At 43.5% G+C, this 27434-nt stretch overlaps 1 protein-coding gene across 1 annotated transcript in view; it reads right to left on the bottom strand.

The window, feature by feature from the left end:
• DNM3 (dynamin 3) overlaps positions 1-27434 on the bottom strand; it is a 552421-nt gene that overhangs the window by 199804 nt on the left and 325183 nt on the right. Inside the window, exon 17 of the mRNA XM_088481814.1 lies at positions 2875-2984. Coding sequence (XP_088337940.1) covers positions 2875-2984 — 110 coding nt within the window. The remainder of the gene's footprint in view (positions 1-2874; positions 2985-27434) is intronic.

The raw sequence follows: 27434 nt of genomic DNA, 5'->3' as shown, positions 1-27434 counted from the left end.
AATATGATGCCTTTAATCTAAGTAATAAATCATTTAATTATTTGTTGATCTATTTTTGTTGGGTCATCCCTTATTTGCCAATTGTAGCCAATATTTCATGCTTGGGTAAGAGGGTGTTTCACCACTTATATTGTAAGTGCTGACACTGCATTTAATAGTCCTATATTGCTAGGCTCCCATGAATGGAGAGTAAGGCGCTAGTTTTGCATGGAGTTTTGATCTATAAAGTACCCAACTCAGCGCCGGAGATACTCTCCTGTTTTCAGTTTTGATATACATGCCAACTGTGGGGCACCATCATTCTGTTTTGTAGCCATATTAGAATAGAAGTGCTAGGCTGCCCATTACCCATCCGTCCATTTCCTTCTAATACCCATTCATTGCGATGTGCACCATTGGCACCACTGCCTATTTACCTCCGATCTGTCTGGCCCAAGGGACGAATGAGACCTGGCACAGTGAGGCAGAGCTCTCAAATCAGGGCTGTACCACCAAAATCAGGACAGCTGGGATTTATGCCAAAACCTTTTTGCTATATGTAACTTTTCTGTGTATTCCAGAAATGAGAATGCTGTTTTCTTACATGAATGGTCTGTGACAGGTATATAAAGTATATGAGGTTATCCTACTAAACAGAAATGTTAGTAAATAAAGTAGTATTTCAGAAATTATTTGGGTCCCTTCCATCACAATACACAGTATAAGCACACAACAAAACGTAAAACAATCAATAAATTGTGAATTAGCTTTTACTAGAAGTGTCCATCTTGACCTACTAAATGAGGGAACCATACAATTACTTGCTCTGATGTTGCATAACTCTGCCCCAAAAACACTGGACACAATGGGCCTTAATTAGAGCTTGGAGTAAATCCAACTAGAATGAGCAATTTTGCACCTTGCTAAGGGGGGGATTTAGGATGTGCAGACAGCGTGCCTGATTCAGAGGTGTACGCTAATCCCGCCACTATTGCGTCTTTGTGTGAAAATATGCAAATGTCGCAGACCCCAGAGAATGTATTGAGATGCCCATCGGCGGCTTCGCAAATCTAAGTGACTGCTTACATAGACACAGCATCAGATGCCAGTCAGCTGATTACCTGCCAGTGTCATTTATACGGTGTACAAAGACAGTCACTGGCTCCGACATGAATACACAATGGTCGCAACACGCCAGCATTTTTGTAATCCACCACTGCAGTTACAACCTACAAATGGTCAATAATTGTCATTCATTCTGCATCTAAATCTTCTCTGCGAGCGACATCGCAGAGGTATCGGGACACATTCACTGTGCATCTCGAGATATAGTTAGCAGACCGGCGGACGGAATGCCGCCGGTCTGAATCCTGACGGTGGAAGCCCGACACAGGACTTAAAATAGGCGCCAACCCGAATGAGGTAAGCTGGGTGCATCTTAGCTGTTACCCGCGGATGGTGGGAGAGTGTTAGGTTTAGGCAGCATAGCAGGGTTAGGGTTAGGCACCACTGGGGGGGGTTAGGGTCAGGCACTATGGGGGGAAGGGTTAGGTTTAGGCATGAAGGGAGGAGAGAGGTTTAGACACTAACGGGGAGGATTAGGGTGCGGGATGGGGAGTTTAGGGTTAGGCTACAAGAAGGGAGGGTTAGAAGGTGGGAGGGTAAGTATACTTACCTGACCCCTGTCGGGATACCGACCATCGGAATGCCGCTGTAAGTATTTTGACAGGAGGCATCCCAACTGCTGGTATTACATACCCATTCCGTGTGTCTCATATGCATGAGCAGTAATAAAAACATCGGACAATTGCTTCAATATCAGCATATCGTACAACTCTGAATTAGGCCCAGATTTATAACTGAGGGCCCGATTCAGACCCACTCGCAAGGCTGCCGATGTCTGCACTCTGCGCATGCGTATGCGCGAACCAGTCCATGGTGATTGTGAAGCGATCGTCCCTTGTGCATAGATGCCTCGCTAGCTTGAGTGACAGGACAAGGCATTTGTGGGTGGAGACAGGGATTGGTCGATGGAAACGGGGAAATGGTGGTGTGAACGCAGGCTCCGAGAGCCTTAACGCCGTTTCAGAGGCGTACATAATTAAGACACAGCGTCACAGTACATGTCACATAGTTGATTTAGACACTGAAGCACTCGCAGTGCTTGCGGTAGGGTATGGTCAGCCACAAGTGCTGCGTACGCTTCTGATGGAACTTGATGTTACCGATTGTTGCATACACTTCCTGGAGATGACGAGTATAAGTGGGCGTCTTAAGACAGGCTAGTAGGCATCTAAATACACACCGCGATCGCACACCAAGACATAATGGGCGTGCTAATGCCTTGCTGTGCGATCGCGGGATTTGCATACTTTGGCAGGGTGTGAACGCATCTAGCGAGCGGGTCTGAATCGGAGTGTGGAACAAGTACAAGCTCAACTCTACTTCATAGTGTAAAAATAAAGTTTCCCATTATGTGTGTGCTAGCTGAGTTATCAGACAGCATTATACCTGCATGCAAAAAAGGGAAAGTGATTTGCACCACTACAGTTACAACTTGGTTATAAGCCAAGGTGTAAATTTGCACCATTTAGCAGAATTTGCTGCAAACTCTATATCAGGACCCTTGTTAGTACATCAAGCATTAAACAAATATAACAAAATTGTACCTGTAAAATAATTGTAAATGAAAAATGTAACTTGTATGTGTAGAGTACTTATTGTCGTAATGATTTAGGAAAAGAACCTGGCAAGTCATGTGACCCGGCGCAACATGTGACATTTCCCCTCTCATGGTTATTGCTGGGGAAAAAAAACTTTATAAATGTATGTGAACCACACGTGTGAGGAGTGATATCTTTCTACATGTAATAGGTTACTTTTTCCTCATCGTACCTTTGCTCGGTGTTGAACAGCGCAAAGATGTGTTTGCTGGACATGAAGCCTTTTTCCACATCACGTACTTTCAGATTGTCCAAAGGTAGCATGTACTTCTTCTCTTTTTCCTACTCGGAAAGAAGAAGCAAAAACAAACCAATAAGCCTGGATACAGTAGAAGTCTCACACAGTGCCAGCATTGCACAGCATTACTTCCTTCACCTTAATTAAACCTAAATGAGCTTGGCAGCTGTATAGAAATGTTAGCTAGTCAAGTATATCTGAGAAAGCACAGTGCCACTGGATACAGAGAACTCTGCCCTTTATGTATCAATAAATCTATTGTGTGCAACTCTCCTGACTGCAAACATGAACTCACATTGGACTGTGGAAAACCTGTAGCAGTTATAAATTAATATTCCCAAACCAAGGAACTCATTAAAGGGCCAGTTGGACGGTCTCACAAATGCATTACAGATCAGGTGTCCAAAATGTAAATATAAACTTGACTCCTCTTTTTCTTATAGAATGTCGATTTACTTGCACTAACACGGAGAAATGCCAACTGGATATATTCCTTTATTTCTTTCCAGCCATTAACTCTTTTGAGAACTAATTCACTTGCTTGCTGCAGCATTCAGTGCACTTTAGACTGGAATCAGAGGTGGAGGCTAATGCAAGGCAAGCGCAGCTGCGATCCCCAACGCAGCGGTTGTGCGATAATATGCAAATATCACAGCCGTCTGGATTTGCATTGAAACACCCACAAGTAGCGCCTCAAGTCTGGCCACTTACATACACAGACACACCATCGGTCACAGCATCGATGTCCTGAGCAACCTTATAGTGGCTCAGAATGTCCGTCGGAAGTAAGCCGCCGGAGCCTTAAGTACTGCATATAAATTAACAGCCGCAGACACAGATATGACCCAAAACAATCGGGACATGCCTGTGTTTGAGTCACACCCCCCGTTACCTCCCACAAGCAGTCCATGTGTGACAATGACACTGCGTCCACACTGCAAACGCCGCCAGTAATGAAACTTGGCTCAGCTGCGCAAACATTGGCAATGCGTCAATCAGGCCCTTTGTTTGCAGAAGTGGCCCATTACTGAATGTCATGGAATAGTGCTCATCCACTAGAAGTTAGAGTCACTGCGCTATCCAAAAGCAGAATATGCATTCAGGGGATGCTAATTATTATGTAGCTAAAATCATAGGCAAAAACCTGAAGAGCTGATAAAAAGTAGATCAATTAAAACAACCTTTATTAGACATTGCATGAATAAAAAAGAAATAAAATGACATATCGATATACAATTAATATCACATAAATACAATTAACCAGATAGCGTCACCCATCATTTACTTCTTACCTGCCTGTCTGGCCACTAAAAATATATATATTTTTTTACTGAATAACAAAATCTCCTGCAATCTTACAAAGGCTGACACCAACAATGTCATTATCTATACTGTATACAGTAGCTTTCACTTTTTTATGTTGTTTGTTATCTATAAATTACACATTGGACAGGATTCATGTTTATGTTTAAAAATAGCATTAAAGACAACATAGTTGTTACGTAAGTTATATCTGCCATATACTTTGTGGATAGCATATTGCAGAGAGGATCACTTTTTTGCCCTGTTTTATTGTTAGTGGCAGCATTGTAAATCATATTAGTTTTTCCCATTTTTAATTGTTTTGCAAGTCATGGTGATCTACATTATCAATGATTAGCTACTGACAGTGTGGCACAGTGGCGGATCCAGGGGGGGGCGATCGCCACCCCTAACAGCTAAACAGCTGCTGCGCGCAGAGCAGTTATGCGAGTGCTCGTCCTGCAGCGCAATGTGTGATATTTACAGTGCCAAATCAAGGGGGGCGGGACGTGGGGGAGGCACATGTCCCCGGGCCCCCCCACCCCTCAAGTGCAAATTTATTCTCCCGGCCGCATGATTGGGGGCGAGCGGCGGCGCAGTGGAGTCGGGCCAGAAGAGGAGCATGGGTGGGTCAGAGAAAGAGCGGGGCGGGCCAGAGGACTGGGACTCCTCATCAATGCCACACACAGCGGTAGCATACAGGGGTGTCCTCAGCTGCACACAGACAAATTTCAGCGGTTAAGCCCACTGACAGGGATGGCAGTTACTCTGTCATGGACATAGGAGGACCCGACCAATCATTAGAAGCTGGCAGACTAGCAGTGTTCAATGAGATTGAGTCTGCATTTTGAACTTGATCTTATTGGCCGGTCTCGTCTACAGGATCTACTAATTGGTTGCTGTCCTGGAGCTGCTGTGATTGGCCTAAGCAGCTTTGCCACTTAATGTACAGAAAAGGAAAAAAAAAGGGCAGGTGAGGAGGGAGCATTAGCCAGAACAGAGAGAGTGTTAGAGGAGGGGGAGAGTGGAAATATAACAATAAGAGGGAAAGCTAGGAGAGAACAGACAGATAAGGGAAAGAGCAGGAGATAAAGCTAAAGCATGGAGGAAAGAGCATATGGGACATAGGAGAGGGGGGGAATTTCCGTTTGGTTGGGGGGTTTGGAGAGAGAGTCCTGGATGCATATACGTGCAGCCGCTGGCGTCCTATACAAAACCTCCAGACCGAGTTCAACAAAAGAAGGAATTGGATCAGCCAACAGCGCTGGAACCCCTGCAGCCAGCGGTTTTCAAGTTAGTGTTTGTGTGAATGTATACAGTTTTTTAAACTTTTTTATAAGATTTCACAGTGTGTGTGTGTGTGTGTATGTATATGAGGAGAGGAGTCAGGATTAATTCGTAAACTGCCCCCCCCTAAAAAAAATAATTTAGATCCGCCCCTGGTGTGGTGATCTAAGTTGAATGAGTGACTGATGCAAGGAAGGCCTAATTGCTGGGCAAGGTCCTTGTACAGAGAGCGTAGTCATACATACAGTCATTTCAAGTAAATACAAAGGGAGAAATCAAAACATTAATTTCACATTTTATTTTTAAGAATAATTACAAGGCAGTAAAAATCACGTGAAGTACAAAATCTTTGAGCGTACACTGCTTTTCCAGTTTTCTGTTTAAATACTTTATCTAACTTAAGCCTTCAATTGATCATGACATTAAAGTGACATCAGAATTGCATAACACACAACCGTCCCTATTTAGGCAGGATTATCTTGGTTTGAGGGCTTTGTCCATATTTCAGGGCTCTGTCCTGATTGGAGGGCTCTTTCCCTTTGTGTCGGATGGTTGGGACCAGTGCTATTTTTCAGCAGGAACTCAGTACCTAAACCTCTCGTTAACTATCATGCAATGTCCTGGGCCAAAATGTATTTTCCATAAGATAAGTCTTATTTTAAAGTCCCTTTTGAGTGCCTTTTTTTCTAAATACTATATATACTGTATGTTTCTATGATATAGATATATATATATATGTTTTCCTGTAGCCCCACCCACAGTGGGTGGTACCTGTTTTTCCAGAAAAATAGCCCTAGTTGGGAGGTACAATATGACCCTTTCACTAGCAGCAGTGAATGGTGGCCGCACAGACCATCCATGTCATTCAAAGGGTCTTTTCAGGAGGGGAATGGGACATGGGGTGGTCCAGCATGTCGGAAGTGAAGGTCATGCCCCCAAGATATGTGGCTTTGCCCCCTTCCCAATTAACCCAACTTAAAAACTTGGAAGGTACTCTATGAGACAGTATACATTACATGTGTAATTATTGTGCATTAGAATGCTCATATTACATTGACAGAAATGCAGCAAGAAATGTGTTTTCCTATTTAAAAAGTGTTCCTGAAGGTGCAAAAGGTGTACCATTGAAAATGTTGACCAAGGTCTGGTGTCTACCACCTCTGTGAATGTGTAAAGAGAAATCCTTTTATGAGAAAAATGCTATGTAACGGTTTGCAAACACATGAATGGCTTTCCACCAAATATGCAAAAATGTGTCTATTCTTAATTTAATTATCGATGGCCTGGATATGATAGCTCCTCCCATCAAGCACAGAAATGTTTGCACCCCCTTGTAAATTCCATTGTGCGTATTCACGCAAGAATGTATGCGATCCGATGATGCAGATCAGTGATGGAGGTCCATGACTGTTACTTTCTCCTTTGTGAATGCCCAACTATGGCTTGCACTTGTGCGGTTATGAACCATCAATGGTTTTACGACAATGGTTAGAAACCATCAGCCACCAATGGCAGATCATCAATGGGCAACCCTAGTTACACTTGGTAGAGCGGATCTTAACTATGATGTTACAGCCAGGAACCACACTTCCAGTAACAGGAGATGCTGCCCACATCTCCCGCTCGCTAAGGTAAGCAGCAGGGGTGGGATCACAATGTGAGGGGGGCGGTGCCTCTAACATCGGGCGTACACTCTATGGCACCTCAAAGCTAGTGCTGACCCTGTTCACAGTGCTGGGCCCTGGGGTTATGGGTTTATTATGACGCATCCCCCATCTGTGCAAAGTTTGCATATTCTACCCTGCTTTGTGTGGGTTTCATCCGGGTGTTCTGGTTTCCTCCTACACTCCACAGATATAAAGTGATTTAAAAAGTTTACATACCCTTACTGATGATGCAGGTTTTTGTTGTTGTAAAGCCTCAAATCAAGAGAAATCATATCAGATTCCCTGATCTAATGCAATTTAGACAATAAAAGAAAATGTCTGTACTGCCCAAAACAAAGAAGAACATATAGATGATTACCGTGGACATCTGTGAAAACTGGTAGGTAAAGGTAGAATGCGGTGTTACCATTGCAAGTTAACTAATCAGATTGTCACTCTCATTTTCTAAACTATGATAAACTATACAGTATATGCTAAATTCTGATTGGTTGATACGGGCAATCCTCCATTTTTCTTTGGAGCAGTTTTAAGAACTGTCCCATTTTATATATTTTTATTAGCCAATTTATTATGAGCTGATTTAAATATATTTCAGTTTGCTCAAGCTAGGCCTACCAAATGCCCCTAAACTAAGGTGAAATGCTAACATACTAATATAATTTAATAAGACTGCACAATTATAACCAGAGATATAACTATAGCTGTAGTACACAATGCCACTTTAGTAGTTATACCATTGATTATGGCATTTGTATTAAAGACAGCTCCATTGTCTCCGTATATTGTTGAGTGTCAACTATGAGATAAATTTAGACAATTGCAACCTAAAATTTAAAATAGGTGGGTGCTGGAATGTGCAAGTGCTGTACTTTATAGTGTAGACAGTACTCTGCTTCAATGTATTTAAGTTAGCAACACTGCGATTATATGTGTCACAGACTGTAGGGCTAATGCAAAGTTGCATGCTATATGGCCTCAATTGCACTCGCACTCGTACACGGTAATACATTTGCCTGTATGCATATCCATAGGCTTGTGGAAGTAGCTGCCATCACTGTCAGTGCATGTTCGCATCAGGTATAGCGGTACCTGGTGCAAGAGATCCATTCGAACTCAAATGGATACCTGCATACAGAAATATCTGCATAGCCTGCAATTCCACATCCACAACTGGTCCTCACTCAATTAAGACCAAGTGCGAACAACCCATTGCAAGCTGGTACTGCACATGCCCACCTAAAAAGTATACACTTATGTCCATATGCAGATTTGGTCGCATCTGACACTTGCGCCTCCTAACACTTGAAGGGGTAGAATGGGTGAGGGAAGGTGCAGCCAAACACAGTCCAAGTACAATAAGCGTATGTTAGTGCAATTGTGACTCATGCAGAACCTTATAGAGGCGCTTATATACCTGTATATAGCTGCTTGCAGGTGCCTGTGAGCTAGTGAACTCTTATACCTGGCATGAACCTGGCGCATATGCTAATGCAGAGATGGATGCATCTTGAGAAGAGTTTGACTCAGCATACTGTATGGGCAAAAATATACTATCAATATGCATAGGCAAACGTAGGGGGGTTTCCTGCCTAGAAACCCCCCTCTCCAGCACACACATGACCACAGTAGAAATAGTAATATAATACAATTTTACTAGTGTTGAAAGTTCTTCAGTATCATAAATGAAATAATTAACACCACCTGTGGATCTTTTAGCATGTATCAGCCATTAATAAGTAACCTATGCACCAACTAGGAGATCTGGAAAACATGCACTAATAGGGATGCACTGCTATAGAGCCCAACATGTACATATATGTCCAGGCCAGGGCAGTGCTAGGTTCTTCTGCTGCTCCTCCAGGCTCCCGGATTTGCTCCAATGGTCTGGAATGGTGAGCACATCTGATATAAAAACATTCAGCTCAGACAGGATGGCGCTACTGCCACATCTAATGGCTTACTGTGATCGCTGGTCCTGTATATGCTGGAATTATGACACACAATATACTTTGTATGATGCATATTATAGCTGGTTAAGTACTAATTCTGCCCTCTTCATGGACTGGCCACACTCACTCTAAATACAAGCATTTGGAAACCCCTTCTAGAAATCCTGCGTTTGCCACTGATATGCATTTAACTCAGTATCAGGACCTTTGAGTCTGCCATCTCTTTGTCAGTGTGCTCTACTGACTTTTGGTGAAAGAACTGTAATAATTGTTAGATATAGAATGCATATACTGTATTCCTCCAACTATTTTCTCTCCCCATCACATCAGCAGCATTGCCCCTTTATATCTTCTTGTAAAAGTAGCCATCACCACTATCAGCGTGCATTGGCACAGATGAATCCCTGCATACATCTGAATAGCCCACATTTCTACCTACAGTACATGCACACAGCAACCTACAGTACATGCTCACAGCACACCTTCAGAACAATTAGCCTACCTGCTAACGACTGCTGCCGCCCAATTACACCCGCTCAGCACCGGCTGAGATATGAAAGACTCTGAATTGCCCTTAGCTGCATATAGTCACTATAGAGTATGCTTAATGCAAGCAAACCACAAGGTTCATATGCAAAATGGACTTACATGCAACTCTGAACCAGCCCCAAGGTGAACAGGTTTGAATCCATGTGTAACTTGTTAGGAAATGGCTGACGGCTTGTTCAGTCAGTTGCTCACCAGTACTTTCTGCCTTATTGGTCACTATTTGACTGTTGAATGGATCTATATTTTTTGGAGTACAAATAATCTTTTATCTATTTAAAGTGGGAACTGAACAACAGAAAATATGCAATCAATACTGTATCTACTACTTTCTCAACTACAATGTTGTAAAAGCATAGAAAGATAGAACATTTTAAATATCTGAAAAAGTATGGGAAATTTCCCTGCATATACCTACCCCAATACTGATGGTTGTAATGTAGGGATTATAAAGGGTTAAAGGCATTTTTAAGATACGCCTTCTCCATTGGCAACATAAGTACCATTAATCATCATCTATAAACAATGATTGCCATGGAAACGTTTGTATATACATTTTTAATGGGTAAAAAGAAGCAGCTTTTACATTTTTTTTGCAGAAATAATGATATCCAGGTTTGGCATTTCCTGTTCAAACGTTTGGCTTAATTCAGAGCCCCTGGCTATGCCTCAGGGCCCCTCACTGCTTCCAGACGTCCTCAGCTGGCTAAGAGCTTTGTCCCCCACACCCACCCCTGTCAGTGCTGTTTTATCATTATGTCTGGATGTGATATTCCTGGCAGACTTTAGACTGCAAAAAAAGTTTCGAGTTTTAACTCCTTTTATTCCACTTTTTAATTTACACAGCATTTATGGTAAGGAGCAAACCAATCTTACAGCAAACTTACCCTATGAGGAATATACAACAGAAAAATTGTTTTTAAGGTTTAACTCCTGTTTTTCCTCTTTTTGGGTTACAAAGGAACTTCGATACAGAATAAACCAATCCCTCATAACGTATGAGGGATACACAATAGTCCATTAAAGTTTTATGAAGAACTGTAAAGAGAAAGCGAGTTTCAAATTTTCCTTCTCAAGAAACAAGCTCTTTAACCAATGTTTTCCATTAGTAATTTCTCTACACTCCCAGAAAGTATTTGGAAATATTTTTTGCTAATTCATAAGTATGGAGATTGTTCTATTGTTTGTGAAACAATGCACTCTATTACATGGCGGGAAGATTCCCTATAGCACTGCAGTGCACTACATCAGAGCACCTCCTCCAGGAAACAAAGTCACATACATATCTGAAATTCACGTTTAAGAGTGTTGTCAGTAACATATTATTACATTGCCTGTGGTTCCTGCCTCATAAATATATTTAGTTTGTAATTAAGATATGATTTCCTCGTCAACCTTAGAAATATTAATTGCTCCAAAACGTTTCCATCAAAGGGACGTAGAATACAATAAAACATAAAAAGCCACCATAAAGGACTAATTTAATTACCAACCATACGGCAGTAGTTCATCCTAATTCAAAATCCAAATACGGATTGTAAAATGTGGCTAATCTGAATGATCCATCATACCCTAATCTAATGTTAGCATGGGCTTTACCTGTTATATGATCCATCATGTAACACAGGAAACCCCTCTTCTTTTTCTTTAGCTGTCTCATGCTAGGTATTTAATTGATATGAAAATGTTTTGTTTGCGTACTATGTCTGTGGGTCTAACACAAACACGGAGAATGCACAACATGATCTTCTTTTAGAACATAAAGAAATCACTATACTTAATATGGTTAAAGATGAACATGGCAAATGTTCTACAACAGATAGTAATGTAACAGATGGCTTTGTCACTAAAGCTGGGTACACACTATACAATATATTGTACGATACATCATTCCAACGCGGATTAGAACGATATATATTGTGTACGCCTGATCCTTCATTCACGATGGTCGGTCATCTAATTGTACCATCTGCTGTTCTGACTGGCATATTGGACGATGCAATCAACGACGTGGTGCTGTTACATAGAGCATGTAATGACACATTACGTCATCATACACCGGTTCGTGCGGTGTGTATGGAGCACATGATGTATCGTTACATCTCATCGCACCATCGCTGGGTTGCACCATCGTAAGGTGTGTTCCCAGCTTTAGACTAGCTTCAAGGTCATCCCAGAACACAAGCAATGGGTAACACCTGTGGTGGTGATTTGTCCTGGAAAACATTCAGACTTATTTTCCCTCCAACCAATAAGAAAACTGTTTTCCTTGATCTATTTGCATACTATTTGCATTCTCTTCTTTTAATTTTCTAAAGATATACATGTAGCTCATTGTACCACATATTTCTTGTGAGCACAAAAAATGACTTAATTTTGTAGCAATTCCATATGCTTTTGGCAATGAAATGGAGCTTTGTTCACAAAATATAACATTTATCAGTTTCTTGAGAGAACATCATCAACAACGGTAGAAGTTTTGTCAAAGTGGTCTATTTGTTTCCATTGATATAGGTCAATATTACAATAAAATCTTATTACAATAAAAGCTGCACACAAAAGGCCTTGCTCTGCATCTGTGCTAGACTAACTGTGCTTTGTAGTTCTCAGATCCCTGTATGTAGAACAGGACGGTTTGTCCTCTATGGAGACATAACCTTGGAACACTGTAGCAGACTTGCAAGAAAATAAAGAAAATTGTATGTGATTTACCTTGGATTGGAGTGAAGATGTGATTTATTTTGGACAAAACAAGTAGTTAATATGTAGCATATGCTATATAATAGGTAAATATATTCATTTTGGTCTTTACCATGACCAAAGCACACCAAATATAAATGTACTATATACATTTTGGAAAATACAGTATACATTTATTTGAAAAATTCTTATAACATGAGAGGTTTGTATTCAAAATATTTTTGATTGTCTAAATCCTGACAATATATATTCTACTAAAAAAATTCTGATATTGTAGAGTATTTAGCGAATATGGTGTGAAAATGATGCGCTTAGCTACCGTGCTGCAAGAGTATAAAATAATGCATTCTGATGCCAAAAGGGACGACACTTTGTAAATGATCAGGATATAATACTACTATATTCTCTAGCCAAGAAAAGAAAAAAAAAATCATCCTGGTTACTTTTGCCACAAGCAAACATCTGCCATAGGTTTTATCCCTGACACAGTAGCAAACAAGGTCATTTGGTGACACGACACAGAGTGAGCTGTGTTTACTTTATTACTAAGAACATCAAACCATAGGATCATGCAATATTTCGTTGGCTGGGCTTCTCGTCTCTCGTCCATTCCCTTATCGTAAAGGTTTTACTATATCCACTTGTTTATTTTCATTCTGCCTCTGCTGCTTGTTCCTACTAAGTGAAGCACACATTAAGCGCCTACTTAGATGCCATTCTGTATAATTTATCCAAATAATATTTTCACAACAGATTTTTACATTAACCTCATTTTACACTAGAAATACCCTAGAATGTATGTATTGTGCATTGCAACCCAGCATAATCTACTTTTGTTCACCATGTATCAATAAATTATATCCTTAGAACTAGCCTTCAAAATTGTCAGAAATACTTCTATAGGATCGTTTGTAATTATATAAATTGACATACTCTCATCAGCCTCAGGAACTGAGAGAGGCACATGGGACAGGCAAGCTGCAATCTCAGCTGCCATTGTGAAGGATGTTGTGCTGCTTATTGCCACATCTCATGTGAGGAACTTTTTCCATTTTGCATTAGAATCTTTGTCCTGCAACGGAAAATAAACAAAATTGTGTTTTTGGATAGAAAAAGTGGATCCACCCAGAACTGCTGTGAAAATGGATAAAATTGCAGCTATTTAAATAAAAATACAATGAAGCGATCACAGGATACAGCTTGAGCTATGATACAATAAAACAGACATTCAAATGTGTTATTTTCCAAAAACAATTGTACTTTCAGCCGCATATTAACATAAATAGGTGGAGGTTGTTTTTATTATGCTAGCACATGGCAGAAAACTACACTTTGGGTCTTATCGTATGAGTAGGACTAGGAAACAAGATTCCTTATGATATAAATAAATGACTGAAAACGTGAAGCTACAAAACAGAGGAAAATAAATAGATTTCATAAAAGCTGCTGAAGCACAAGCCAACATATAATGTAAAATATAAAATATTATGTAAAATATTTGACTACGGTTGTACAAGATATAAATGGCGAGATGTATCAAACCTTGGAGAGAAATGAAGTGGAGAGAAATAAATTACCAACCAATCAGCTCCTGTCATTTTATCAAACACAGTCTGCAAAATTAGTTAGAAGCTGGTTGATTGACTTTATCTTACACTACTTCATCTCTCTCCAAGGTTTAATATATCCTCTCCAATTCTTTTTGAGGACAGAATATATCATTGATCTCTGCTCTAATGTCCTTGGTCAAAATAATACAGCAAGAGATGGAAACTATCCAGAGAAGTAGAAGTAAGGAGCAGCTCAAAGCAGCCAATCTATTGAAGTAATGGTTATGCAAGTTGCTATGTAAAATTGGATGATAGACTGGAAGTAGCCTGTCTGTAGGAGGGATCACGTCTCAGCCCTGGGAATGCCCAGTGGCAAAGTATTGAGTATAAATGAAGCATGTAAAAAGCATGGCCAGGAATCCATCATCCATAAATGGCCCAACTTATTTTGATGTTTGTCCTAAGGGAGTTGTTTGCATATTTCCTAACCTTATTTTTTTGTTTCGGTGATGTTGACCTATTTGAAAATGAAGACCAAGTTATAGTGACACATAAGGAATTCGCATGACACCCTAACTCAGCCTCAGTAGTGTAAATGACCATTTTAGCCTTCATTGGCCTTTATCAAGGCACATAAGAATAACAGCTAGAGAGTCTGCCTGCTGAACGTACAAGAGTCCGGCTAATCACAATCACACTGTCAGACGCAGACTGCCACAGCTGTGGTAATTAGCCAAGCAGATACAGAGGCATTCCGTGCCAGTGAAACAGTCCCTTATAAAATAGTGTACATAATAGAGTACTATAGCAGGAAATACTCTGCGAGCTTAAAAAGGTTTGAAACAAACAAAAAAAAGAGAAACTTTTTTATGCACAATGTTCTTCTTTATTGTTTTGTCCAGGACAGACGGGGTGGGGAACATGTAGCTGGCATTCCAAGATGATGCATGAAGACACTACCATTGCTGGGGTTTCCTTTCCATTACTGCTATCGCACATTGCCTACAGGTTGTCATACTATGCTTTGATTTACAAAAGTGACCAAACCTCAAAATACTTTTCACATTCTTGTAGCTCAGAAGTTGTCTGTCCATCTAATATCTTCCATTTAACTGACTATTCAGGTGTCTCCCTAACTATATTGCTAGCTAAGCCGACAGGCCTTGAAAAAAATCATGGAAACCCTAAGGGTGCCTCGAACTGAGAAAGTTTGGGAACCACTGGTATAACTGTAATAAAAATTACTCTTGCAGACTGTTCAATGTCACTGTTTTATGTTTGTGCCAACCCTCTTGTGAAATGTACTATTTATCAATCCACTGTTCTTTCACTGAATAGTCTATGCCCAGTTTTATCTCCTGATCTCTGGTAATTAACATTGTGTGTAATTATGTACTTAACCCAATTTGTCCCATAAGCGGTGCTTATCCAAAATATATCAAGTGTGTTTACAAAGGGATATTTAAAAAATAGATTTTTTTATTGTAAAATGTAAAAGTAACTCTTAGGGAGATTAAATTCTAAGCGATGGCCATGAAGAGCCTCTGTAATGGTTGGGAGGTGGCAATGTGTGCATTCCTCACACATTGCTAGTTTTCACTCAAACCTCATAAAAAAGCGCAGGAATATTAGCGATGTTACTGTACCATGTTCTACTATAATATGCGCAGACGATCATCATGGCGGCACATCGGGGAGACATTAAGCTCCCCCTAAATGGCATACCATGGTACATGTAGTTTGGGATGTGGTCACAGACTGACAACAGGTAAAATTCAATTAAATGTAGCCTTTTATTATTCACATACTCATACCGAGATGACATATTATGTAACCTTATGGCCCAGTGGACAAAGTGGTAACAAAGACTGAGAGAAATGTAATGAAATGCCTGACAAAATATTATTTATAGCGTACAAAAGCATATGAAATTGAAGGCAAGGGTAGATCAGAAATCCGTGATTACAGTGGGGATGGGGGTTGTTAACTTTCAGAAAGAGCCAATCATGAACCTCATAAACTTGCTCACACCTCTATACTGCGACGGCTATGCCACTGCTGATATATATTATGTGCGGTTACCATAGTAACGCCGTCTCACCTAGCCAGCTGTTACAAGTTAAAAGGTAACAACTGGGATGAATTATGCCGTTAAAACAGAAAGAAAAAAGGAAACCATATACCTCACATTCCAAATGCAGAAACAGTTTCCTATAGAAAACTGGACAGAGGAATGCCCAAATTACATAGAAATAAAGTGTAAATGAATACAATAGAAAATAATCTATCAGATACAGTATAATTCAGTGTAAACAATGTACAGCTGGGTCAGATAGTGCTCCTTTTATACATTTCACCCAAGAACATTATCCATGGACTTTTCACTATAAAATTAGGAGGCACACTTTAATTACTTAGGGGTCTATTTACTAAGCAGTGTTAGTAGACAGAGTGAAAAGTGATAAGGTACCAGCCAATCAGCTCCTAACTGCCATCTCACAGGCTGTGTTTGAAAAATGACAGTTGGGAGCTGATTGGCTGGCACCTTATCACTTTTCACTCTGTCTCCTAACACTGCTTAGTAAATAGACCCCTTCATGACTTTAGGTAGTTTGCAAACAATGAAGCATTTTGGATCCGATAGGGTATCTTTGTGGGCTTTTTTTGGTAGCAAATTGGCATCTTTTACTTACTGTATGATGTTCCATTCAAAACTGATTATCAGTTTTGGGTGGAATTATCCTTACGCTTTATCTGTTTGTAAAATATATATAACAAATAATGGTTCTTGCTTGCTAGTATACATTGTATTTCCATATTTACAATTTCAACAGTATAAATTGGTATAAAAAAATGTTTTAGTGCCTATTAGAAACAGTAACCATGTCAGCATTTTTTTAATACTGTATTTGCAAGATGACTCAGTAGTATATAAGAGCATTGTATGGGAATACAGACACGCCTTCTTGGGACAGATGACAGAAAACAAAAAACATTGGAGTAAAAGGCAGCAGTCCTACTTTCATGCCCGGTAGGACCAACAGTGAACAAGGTGATCACAGGAACCAGTGGTGGGCTGGGCCCGGGGGGCAGGGTGCCATGTGCCCTCAAGGTCGCAGCATCATGCGGGCCGCGTGCAGTCTGTGTCACTGCGACACAGACTGCACCGCGTGTGTAGTGCTGACCGGACGGAGTTCGGTCAGCGCTACACAAGTGACAAACACACAGCCGCCGTCTCCGGCAGCTGTGTGTTTGTTTTGATCAGCAGCCAATGAGAGTCTGTCAGACTCTACATTGGCTGCTGCTGCGCCCACTGCAGGAACCGCTCCATCTTCCGTCTCCCGCAGTGGGCAATGGGAGAAGCGTCATAACGTCATATGATGTCTCTCCCATCATGCAGAGCGGCCCGGGAAGGACAGACGGAGGAGCGGATGGCGACGGCGGGAGCGGGGATTCAGGTAAGTGGGTTTTTTTACGTGTGTCTACTGGGGGGGGGCTGGCATTACAAGGGGGAGACCACTACTGGGGGCACCACAAGGGGGCAACCACTACTGGAGGCACTGCAAGGCTACTGGGGGCACTACAAGGGGGGGACTACTGGGGGCACTACAAAGGGGGTACCACTACTGGGGGCACTACAAGGGGTGGACTACTGGGGGCACTACAAGAGGGAGACCACTACTGGGGGTACTACAAGGGGGAGATCACTACTGGGGGCACTACAAGGGGGAACCACTACTGGGGATTATAACTGGGGGCACTTCAAGGGGGGGGACTACTACTGGGGGCACAAGGGGGGGACTACTACTACAAGGGGGGACTACTACTGGGGCACTACAAGGGGGGGACTACTATGGGTACTACAAGGGGACGGGACAACTACTAGGGGCACTGCATAGGGGGAGGGGACTACTTCTAGGGGCACTACATAGGGGGGAGGGGACTACCACTGGGGGCACTGCATCGAGGGACCACTGCTGGGGGCTCTATCAAAAGGGCAATACTGGGGGTACTGCATAGGGGGGATACTACAACTGGGGCCACTATTTAAGGGGCACTGCATAAGGGTTACCACTATTGGGGGCACTGCATGGGGTGTGGACTTCTACTGGGGGCACTATATAAGGAGCACTGCATAGGGGTACCACTTCTGGGGGCACTATATAAGGGGCTTACTACTGGGGGCACACAGGGCACTGCACAGGGGGGACCACTACTGGGGGCACTGTATAAGGGCCACTGCATAGGAGGGATCACTACTGGGGGCACTACTGGAGGCCTGCATAAGGGGGTCCTCTCCTGGGGCACAGGGGGGTACTGCATATGGGCACCACGACGGGGCTGTCCCTAATCTTTATTTTTACTTTACATTAATCCCACATGGACCCACCTCCTCCCTGGAACACTTGAGGGGGGGGGGCGCCATAGCACGAACGTTCTTCGGGCACCCTGGCTAGATGCTACTCCTCTGCCAGGGCCACCTGCATGCATTTGCCCCCCAGCCAGCCCCTGACAGGAACCAGTTTAGGAGTCTGTCTTGTCTATTATTCTATGATTCCTGCAATTTATATGACATTGTATCACCTATCACTATTGCAAATTTACACCCCAGTAGGCCGCATCATAGTTTAATTGTTCCCATTGCATTGGATAATTTACCATGTACAATGCTGGATTGTAATCCTAAAAAAAGTCATATATATAACTATCGCCTATAGACTAGGACAAAATGGCGTGAATGAAAGATCAAATAGGATAATAGTTGAAAGATCTTGAGCTATGCTGAATGACGCAAGTCTTAACAAAAGATTTAAGGCTGAAGCAGTACAGAGAACTGTTTAATAAAAAATCAATTACCTACAGTGCTAGTCAAAGACAAGGCACCATTGGAGGCATGGACTGGTAACATACCAAACATCAGTTATTTCCGTGTATTTGGAAGAAGAGCTTACGCTTATATTCCTAAAGAGAGAAGACACAAATTTGATCCTAAATCCATCTAATGCATCATGCTAGAATACTGTAATCAAAGCAAAAGCTGTTGTTTGTGGGACATCAATGACAAAAAGCTACTTCAGCTAAAGACAACCAGTGTACTATACAGTCACAAAGATTTTTGTTGCTAGAAATGCTGCAGCGTGTCAGAGATTGAGACATTAAGTACAAATAACCAGTCAAGGAACAGGACTTCTATAAAGAGCAACAATGGGAAGGAGGAGTTTGCTGGACTTGTTCATTGTGTGCCCCAGAGACTTCATGATCCAAAACCAAGTTATGACTGGCAAGAGTGGAAATCTGCTATAAGTCTTAAAGATAGCCGCAAGTGTCCAAGCAACATGAGAGCATCAAACGTTTAGTGTCCAACTACAATTGGAGAAGTAGAAGAAGAAACATTTGCAGATGCCTTACCTACTGTTGGGACTAAGTGTGACTTTGACATTGCTACCAAATAGTACTTTATCAGGGAGCTGGTAAAGAATGCTTTTGTTAGTGTGTTGTGTATGTCTAGTGAAAACAGTGTTGCCGACATGTTGATGAATAGTTAGATCTCTAAATGTTTTCCTGCAGGAATGTGGACTGGAACATATTTGAAGTGCTAATGTTTCCTCTCTGAGCCATTGTGCTTAATCTTTCCTTTGTCTCTCATTGCAGGCAGGACATTTAATATTGTAGCACACTGCACTGCGTCATATCCGTATATCAGCAGAGCCGGAGGTCTCTATGACCCACCACACCTTAGCCAGAAGCCTGATATGCGCTACTGCGCCTGTGCTCCTTGATGATGCATCTATCCTCCACAGTGTTCAAGGAGACTGGACGTTCCCTCTGAGACCCCCAGCTATAAGAGCCATGCAGAGCCCTACAGAGTACAGCAATTATCCTATCCCACCTACTATTACTAAGGGCCATAGCTCCACAAACCACCAGGGAAATCCATTCTGCCACCCGGCGCTCTACAACGCCCAGCAATGCCCTTACGGTCCAGCATTGTTATTATACCTGTCCATCCCTGTGTCACTATCCCTGGTTAAATAAACCTGGTTAGCTGTACCAAGCGTGGACCACCCGCCACCAGCACCTCTGCTGTGCATCGTACTTAACTTCCTGTACACCCAGAGCCCAATGTACTCCCAATGTACTGTCTGTAGTTATTTACATCATACCATCTAGCAAGTCCTCAGTCTCCTTCCATGGTCACTATGCCACAAGGTCACCTATCCAGGCTATACTCTAATTAGGTTACGGTTTCCAAAAGAGCACCCTTTAAAATTGGATGTTTCATTACCATGTGTCAAAAAACAACTTTGGCCCTCATTCAGAGCCGTACGCTCTGAGCAGAGCGCACGCTCTGAATGAGGGCCGGGCTCCATTTTCATGGAGCGTCCTCCTGGACGCTCGTATAGCTGTGGGTCACCACCCACAGGCTATACGAGCGTGCATTGTGATGGTCGCGATGGTCGAGACCATCGCGACCATCGAATTTGCGAGCCGGAGCCTGCGGTTGAGGTTTTCAACCGCAAGCTCCGGAGTGATTTTGGCTCTATCAGAGCCAAAATCACTCCCACTGACATCACTAGTGATGTCAGTGGGCCGGCTTCTGACGGGAGGCGTTCCCGTGGGAACGCCCCCGTCAGGGAGGCACGCCCCCGGCACGCCCACCAAAGGGGGCGTGCTGTCAATCAACATTGACAGCACGCCCCCTTTGATCGGACACGAGCGAAGGACTTTCCTTCGCTCGTCGCGTCTGGCGCATGCGCACGACGGAGCTCCCTCCGTCGTGCGCATGCTCAGTCCATAACATCGACCCACTTGCGAGCGGACAGCCGCTCGCGAGTGGGTCTGAATCAGGCCCTTTGTTCCCTTGTATGGCCTGAGTATGACTTTTTGTCCTTATATACCGTGTCCAGCATCAGCCATTTTATTTTAGAGCAGGAGATACAATCAGTCTGTGAGATGAGGGGGGCAAAGGTGCTGATAAAATGATGGCCACCACAGGGTATTCACACATCTGATTCTTAAGAAAAGAGCAATCTATTGGAGACTGGCATTCTATACTGTCATTACCAACTTCAAGTGCAAATTGAAATACTGTATATCGATTATGGTCAATATCGTTGCTGATACGTATGTACATATATGAGTTTTTAGGGACACAATCCAGCAATGTTCATTCATTGAGTGCTTTTATGCATCTTTATTGGTAGGAGAAATGCAGCTATACCCCTCTATCGTCTGTAACACCTACTTTTTAACACAATCCATGAAGTTAATGCCTGAAATATTTTGGTTCAGTGGGTTTAAAAATAACCATTTTTTTAAATTCTTCCAATATAAATGATACATTGGTTTTGGATAAAGATATGGATTTCTTGTGGTACCATAGTCCAGTAAATATCTGTTTAATTTGCAGGCATTATGTGGGGAAAAACTTTGACTCTTCCTTTAACTACTTTCACATCATTACGTGAAACCACAAACTATACCCTTTCATTTTATTCTGAGGCATCTAAAATTTACAGGGATAACAAATATGTGTACCTTATTTGAGATGTAGTTTTAGGTATGGCTCAATTTATTTATTTTACTAGACCATCCATTTTATACAGGAAACACTAGGGAAAATGTCAGCTGATTTCACTGTAGTCTCAACGGGATCTATTATGATTCACAGGGATGGTGATCTCTTGTGAGCTCTTTACCTATCTGTCTGACTTGTGTAACATAAGGGGAATTGCACTCAGGTAGTTTGGTCAGTGTGAAGACCCTAGGGTGCCAAAAATAAGGGTCACCGTCTGAATACTCAGGGGTAGATGTACTAAGCCTTGGAGTGTATCAACCAATCAGTACCTGTCATTTTTTAAACACAGCCTGTAACATGATAGTTAGGAGCTGATTGGTTGGTTTTATTTCCGTCAACTTTATCTCTCTCCAAGGCTTAGTACATTTCCCCCTCAGATCTCAACATAAATAACTTTCATTTACTGCACAAGACAAACTGAAATAATGACAACTAGCACAGGGCACTCCCTAATTTATTGACCATTCTATTTAATGTGCAGCTTGTTTGATTAGTAGACTTGCTCAGGACTGTCCTTTCTCAGTCTCTCTCCTCAGCTCCTTACCGAGCCTCTTCCCAGGCATCTTGCTGTCTGCCGAGTTTCAGATTTCAGTCCTTTTGGTTACAGGACCTCCAGTCTATCTCCAAGTGGTCCTCTCTCTGGCATTTGTACTGGAATGCCTGAGCCTCACCTAGTCTGCAACCTGGGCTGTCCGTATGTATGGTCACCCACCCTTTTTCAATCCTGTGTGGTAGGATCCCATAATCCTTGCACTGAAAAGGTTGCTTGCTAGCACCATGTAAGTTGATGCCCTCACACTAGTCATTAGATGTACAGGAGGTAACAGCTTAGGACAATGTATGCATAAATGGCATGTGACCAAGAGGTATTTATAATAGGGAGAAGAGCCCTACATTTCTTAATTTGGTGTTTGTGCTGGAGATAGGGCTTATACCTATATAACAGACCCATAACCTAATAAAAGCTATTACTGTGTATCACCAGCAATATCTTGACCATGAAAAGCATTGGGAAGCCAAGGTAAGGTTTGTGGTGGTACTTTTGCGAGAGCCTATTAATAATAATAATAATAATAATAATAAAGGGGCTATGGGCTTGATTCGGAGATGTACACTAACCCGATGGTTAGTGTACATCTCCGATGTTTGGGAGTCTGCACTTGCATAGGACCCGTTCTTTGCATGTGCATGACGGGTCCTGTGATCGCGCACACAGTGCCCCCAAACATCTGCCTGATTGACAGGTAGAAGTGTTAGTGGAGGCAGGGAGGGTCCGCATTCCTGGAAACAGGGGTGTGTCCCGTTTGCTGGGAGTGCTGAGGCCAGGGTCTGCGTCCATGGATGCAGACTTCCTGGCCTCGCAAACAGCCAGGAGCCGGCCAGCCTGACAGTTCCCACCTGGGTCACTGGACTAAACAATGGTAAAGCGCTGACTGTCTAAGAGTTGGACACTCTCAGACAATCAGCAGATGTCAGAACTCAGGTAGGCTGTACATAGTGTACAACATGTCTGTGGGCTCGGGTGTTTGTGTTTTTTTATTTTACGATGACCCTGAACTTCTACAAAGAGAAGAGGACTGAGCACATCCAAGGACAAGGTGAGTATATTGTATGAGAGTGTGTAATAAAGTGTTACAACATTCAGTGTGTGTCCTGTGGTTTTTGTAATATTTTCTTCACTGTGTAACTTTAGGTGCCAGCGGGCCCTTAATGTCTAGGCATGCTGGTACTGGTGGCATGCCTGGGCAAGTTTATTAATCTATCTTTTACACCACTACCACCCACACTCACCACCTCCAAGGGTGCAGGGGAGAGCCGCAGGTAGAACCTCAGGGGGGGGGGGGGGCACCTCATTTTATTTTTGAGGTCTCCACTTTCTAAGGATTTTCAGGTCTGGGCTTACCAGTTTGGGGCTGATTTACATTATGGCAGGGGGACCACATGCTGTGTGTTTCCCTGCTATAGAGTAAGCCCCTTGACTGGTTCAGCCTAGTGCTGGTTACTGGAAAATAGGGGGGATCCCACAATGGTTTTTCTATTGATTTTCCAGTACCAGGGGAGGATCAGAGGTCTGGGGCTGGTTGTGCATTTGGGGGAGGATCCCATGCACGTTAAAAAAAAACAACACTTTATTTAATCTTTTAACCACCTGCACTAATCATACTGATCTATGCAATGCTTTGAATTCATCACTGAGTGTCACAATCAAATGTAAATAGAAAGACAAATACTCTGATAAGTAAATTTGGGTTTTTGACATTTCGGCAATGTCCATAGATTACATTTAAAAGTCAAACACAAGTAAATTTTCCCTTGCAGTGACACATGGCCAGATTCAGCAAGGATCGCTATTCTGCTATTACGCACGCAACGCAGTTGCTAATATCAACGGCGATCGCAGCCCAACATAAGGATGCCGACTTCCTCTTACACACATCCGTATACTTTGGCAATATAGCAAAATAATCGCTAACATCAGACCCGTACGAACAGTTAAGGCAGGCTCAGACCGCACGCTATGAGGCCATATGGTGCGTATGGTATCGCAGTGGATAATTTATGCACACCCCTGCAACACCATTGAAATGCACTGGCCCGCCTGTGTTCGACCGGGAAGCAGTCGGGAAGCCGACAAACAGAATCCCGACCGTCAGCTTCCCGACTGTTTAATCCCGATGCCTGTCATTTTACCTACACCGGGAGCCCGACACCCGGCTTACCGATAGAAGGTAAGCCAGGCGCGGACAGCCACGCGGGGGGGGTTAGGTTTAGGGTTCCCGAGGGGGGGGACTTAAGAGTTAGGCACCCCCCCTGGGAGTTTAGGGTTAGGCTAAGGGAAGGGAGGGTTAGGCACCTCTGGGGGGAGGTTAGGCACCCCCCCGGGGGACTTAGGTTTAGGCGGCGGTGAAGGGGGGGGTTAGGTTTAGGCACTTAGAGGGGGGTTTAAAGTTAGGCACTTGGGAGGAGGTTAGGGTTAGGCACCCCTAAGGGAGGGTTAGGGGGTAGATTAGGTTAGGAAATACTTACCTTGGGATGATCAGTATTTTCACTGCTGCCGGGATGCTGCTGTCGGGATTTGAACCGCCGGCCGTCAATCATACTGAAACTGTTCGACCGACCACCGACCCGTTACCACCCACAAATGGCACTTCCTGTCAATCATTCTGCGATGGGTCTGCAGTTCCGATCGCATCGGCTGGTTTGCGCATGAACAATGCAATGCATACGCATGCACAGTGCGAAACAATCGGCCGATTGCGTGCGTATTAGCAACTGCGATCCTTGCTAAATCAGGCCAGCTAGCTGATACACACTATATTGCAATACAATGCTGTTATTATTTGTATTTATAATGTCATATTTACAAGCAGCAAATACCTAATCATATAAGAAACAATCCCTCATATTTGTGCAACCTGTTACATCATTTAACAGACAGAAACAATGTTCCTGTGTATAGCTAAGTCTTGCGGTAATAGCTGATATAGAAGTAAGAGTCTGCATTTATAATTGTGAGAAACATGTATACTTTGAGACTCACCAACCAGTCTCCTGATAAACTAATCGTATGGAACCCCATTGATAAGAAACTTCCATAGAATAACAAATTACTTCTTTATATTTAGCATTAATCACGTCTGCTAGGATATGTATAGCTGAGCTGTCATTCTTGACACCGTCCATACTTGACACTGTTATATAAAACATGAATGTCAAAGGCCACACTGTATGGGATTTAATCTATGGTTGGTCACAACAATACAATACTTGATGCTATACCATACCATCCAGCTGTCCACTGCAAGACTGATCTTCCTCACTAGCCAGCCCACATCCACTGCACACACTCTGCAAATCCCTGCACTGGCTCCCAATTTTCTCCAGAAGTCAACTCAAGTTTCTCATCCTCACCTTTAAAGCCCTCACCAACTCTTCCCCTTTATAAATATATTACTAGACTTCCCCCAACCTTCAATCTAGAGTCCATATTTGTATAAGTCTGCATTCTCTCATCTGGTTGATGATGATGACTGGTGGTGCGGGATGGGGCTGGGTTCATTACATAGTTACGTGATGTAATGCCATAAAATCGAGTCGATCGAGAGGGGGCAGGGCCAATATGACACTTTTCTCATAGAAACAAGTTGTCACGTTCAGGGGAGTGGAATCCCCTACTGAGGGGATGGAAGCTGAGGTCCCTGGATAAGATAGGAACCGTAGGCGTGGGGCCTGGATTTATGACCTCCTCATCCACGAGTATCAAATGTTGGCGAGACCTGTCCAAAGGCGCGGAGTCTAACCAACTGGGAAATGTTCAACAGTGACCCCTCCAAGTGGGACATGGGTATTTATGCTGCACCCAGCTGGCAGGTCGCGGCCCTTTGGACAGGTGTCCGATACTGTGGGAATAGAGACAAATAACTGGTGGCTCTGAAGGTATTTCTTCAAAAAGTACAGATAACTAGTACTTGTATGAGTAAGGAGTAAGTGCTTGAGGCACTGTTGGTCCATGGTATGGCACCAGCAGCTTACACTGGAGGAGTGGAGTAAGATGCACAATTGCGTCAGTAGATGGCAGAACAACACACTCAGGCAAGGTGTTAGGATGCTCTGTTGCACAATGAGTAAGTGCTTGAGGCACTGTCTGGTCACAGTATGGCACTAGCAGCTTACACTGGAGGAGTGTTGAAAGATGCAAAATTGTGTCAGCAGGTGGTAGAACAACGCACACAGGCAAGGCAATGCACTGCTGCACAAGGAGTTGGCACTTGATTCTCGAGGAGATCACGTAGGGAACCTGGAATGGGGTATCAGCACCTGGCTTCTGACCACCCGAGGGATCAGGGGAAGCCGGCGCCGCGGTGAGTAAAGACCGATCCTAGGCCGCAACCTGACACAAGTGCAGGGCCGGACTGACCCTCTGGCAGTTCTGGCAAATGCCAGAAGGGCCGATGGTTAGATGGGCCGGTCCGGCCAGTGCCGCCAATGGGGTGCTCAGGCTGCAGCAGTATTCCTGGCCACAGCACTCTGTACATGCAGTGCTGTGGCTGCCTGACAGATAAGAGACTTTCTTCCCTGCTGTGCCTGCCACCCGCTGCCGTGCCTACAGTTCAATATAAAATGGAATAGATGCGGCTAGCTGGCGGACGGCGCTAGGCAGTGACTGAGCCAGCCTCCCTCAAGACCCCTCTCATTGTGCCGGGACTGAAGAATGAGACAGCGTGGTGACGTCATCGCGCGTCTGTCTCTCCTGCCGGCTGCCGCGTGAAGAGGACAACGGAGAGAAGTTAGAGGACAGACCCACACGGTCGCCGGTATCTGTGACAGGCAGCAGGGAGTGGAAAAAGAACAGTTCGGAAGGCGGCATGAGGAGCGCAACAGAGGTAAGTTGAGCTGCATGAGTGGGGGATAAACTGTGTGAGGAGGGCCCTAGGAAGAGCTGTGCCATGTGGAGAGCAGTGCCAGGGGGAGAGCTGTAGAGGGGGGAGATGGTGTTTCAGGGTGAGAGCTGTGCCAGGGGGGAGATGGTGTGCCAGGGGGGAGATGGTGCGCCAGGGGGGAGATGGTGCGCCAGGGGGAGATGAAGTGCCAGGGGGAGATAGTGTCTCAGGATGGGAGCTGTGTCAGGTGGAATGGTGTGCAAGGGTAAGAGCTGTGCCAGGGGGAGATGGTGTGCCAGGGGGAGTTGGTGAGGTGGGGGGAGAACAGTGCCAGGGGGAGATAGTGTCTCAGGATGAGAGCTGTGTCAGGGTGAGTTGGTGTGTCAGGGGGACAGCTTTGTGAGGGAGATGGTGTGACTGTCAGGGGGAGATGGTATGAATGTCATGGGGAGATGGTGTCATTGTCAGGGGGAGATGCTGTTTTGGGGCCCAGAGGAGATGGGTGTGTCGGGGGAGAGATGTGTGAGGGAGAT

The sequence above is a fragment of the Taudactylus pleione genome, unplaced genomic scaffold (assembly GCF_031769625.1).
Source record: "Taudactylus pleione unplaced genomic scaffold, aTauple2 ptg000017l, whole genome shotgun sequence".
NCBI classification, from domain to species: Eukaryota; Metazoa; Chordata; class Amphibia; order Anura; family Myobatrachidae; genus Taudactylus; species Taudactylus pleione.
This window is presented reverse-complemented; position numbering and strand designations above follow the sequence as displayed.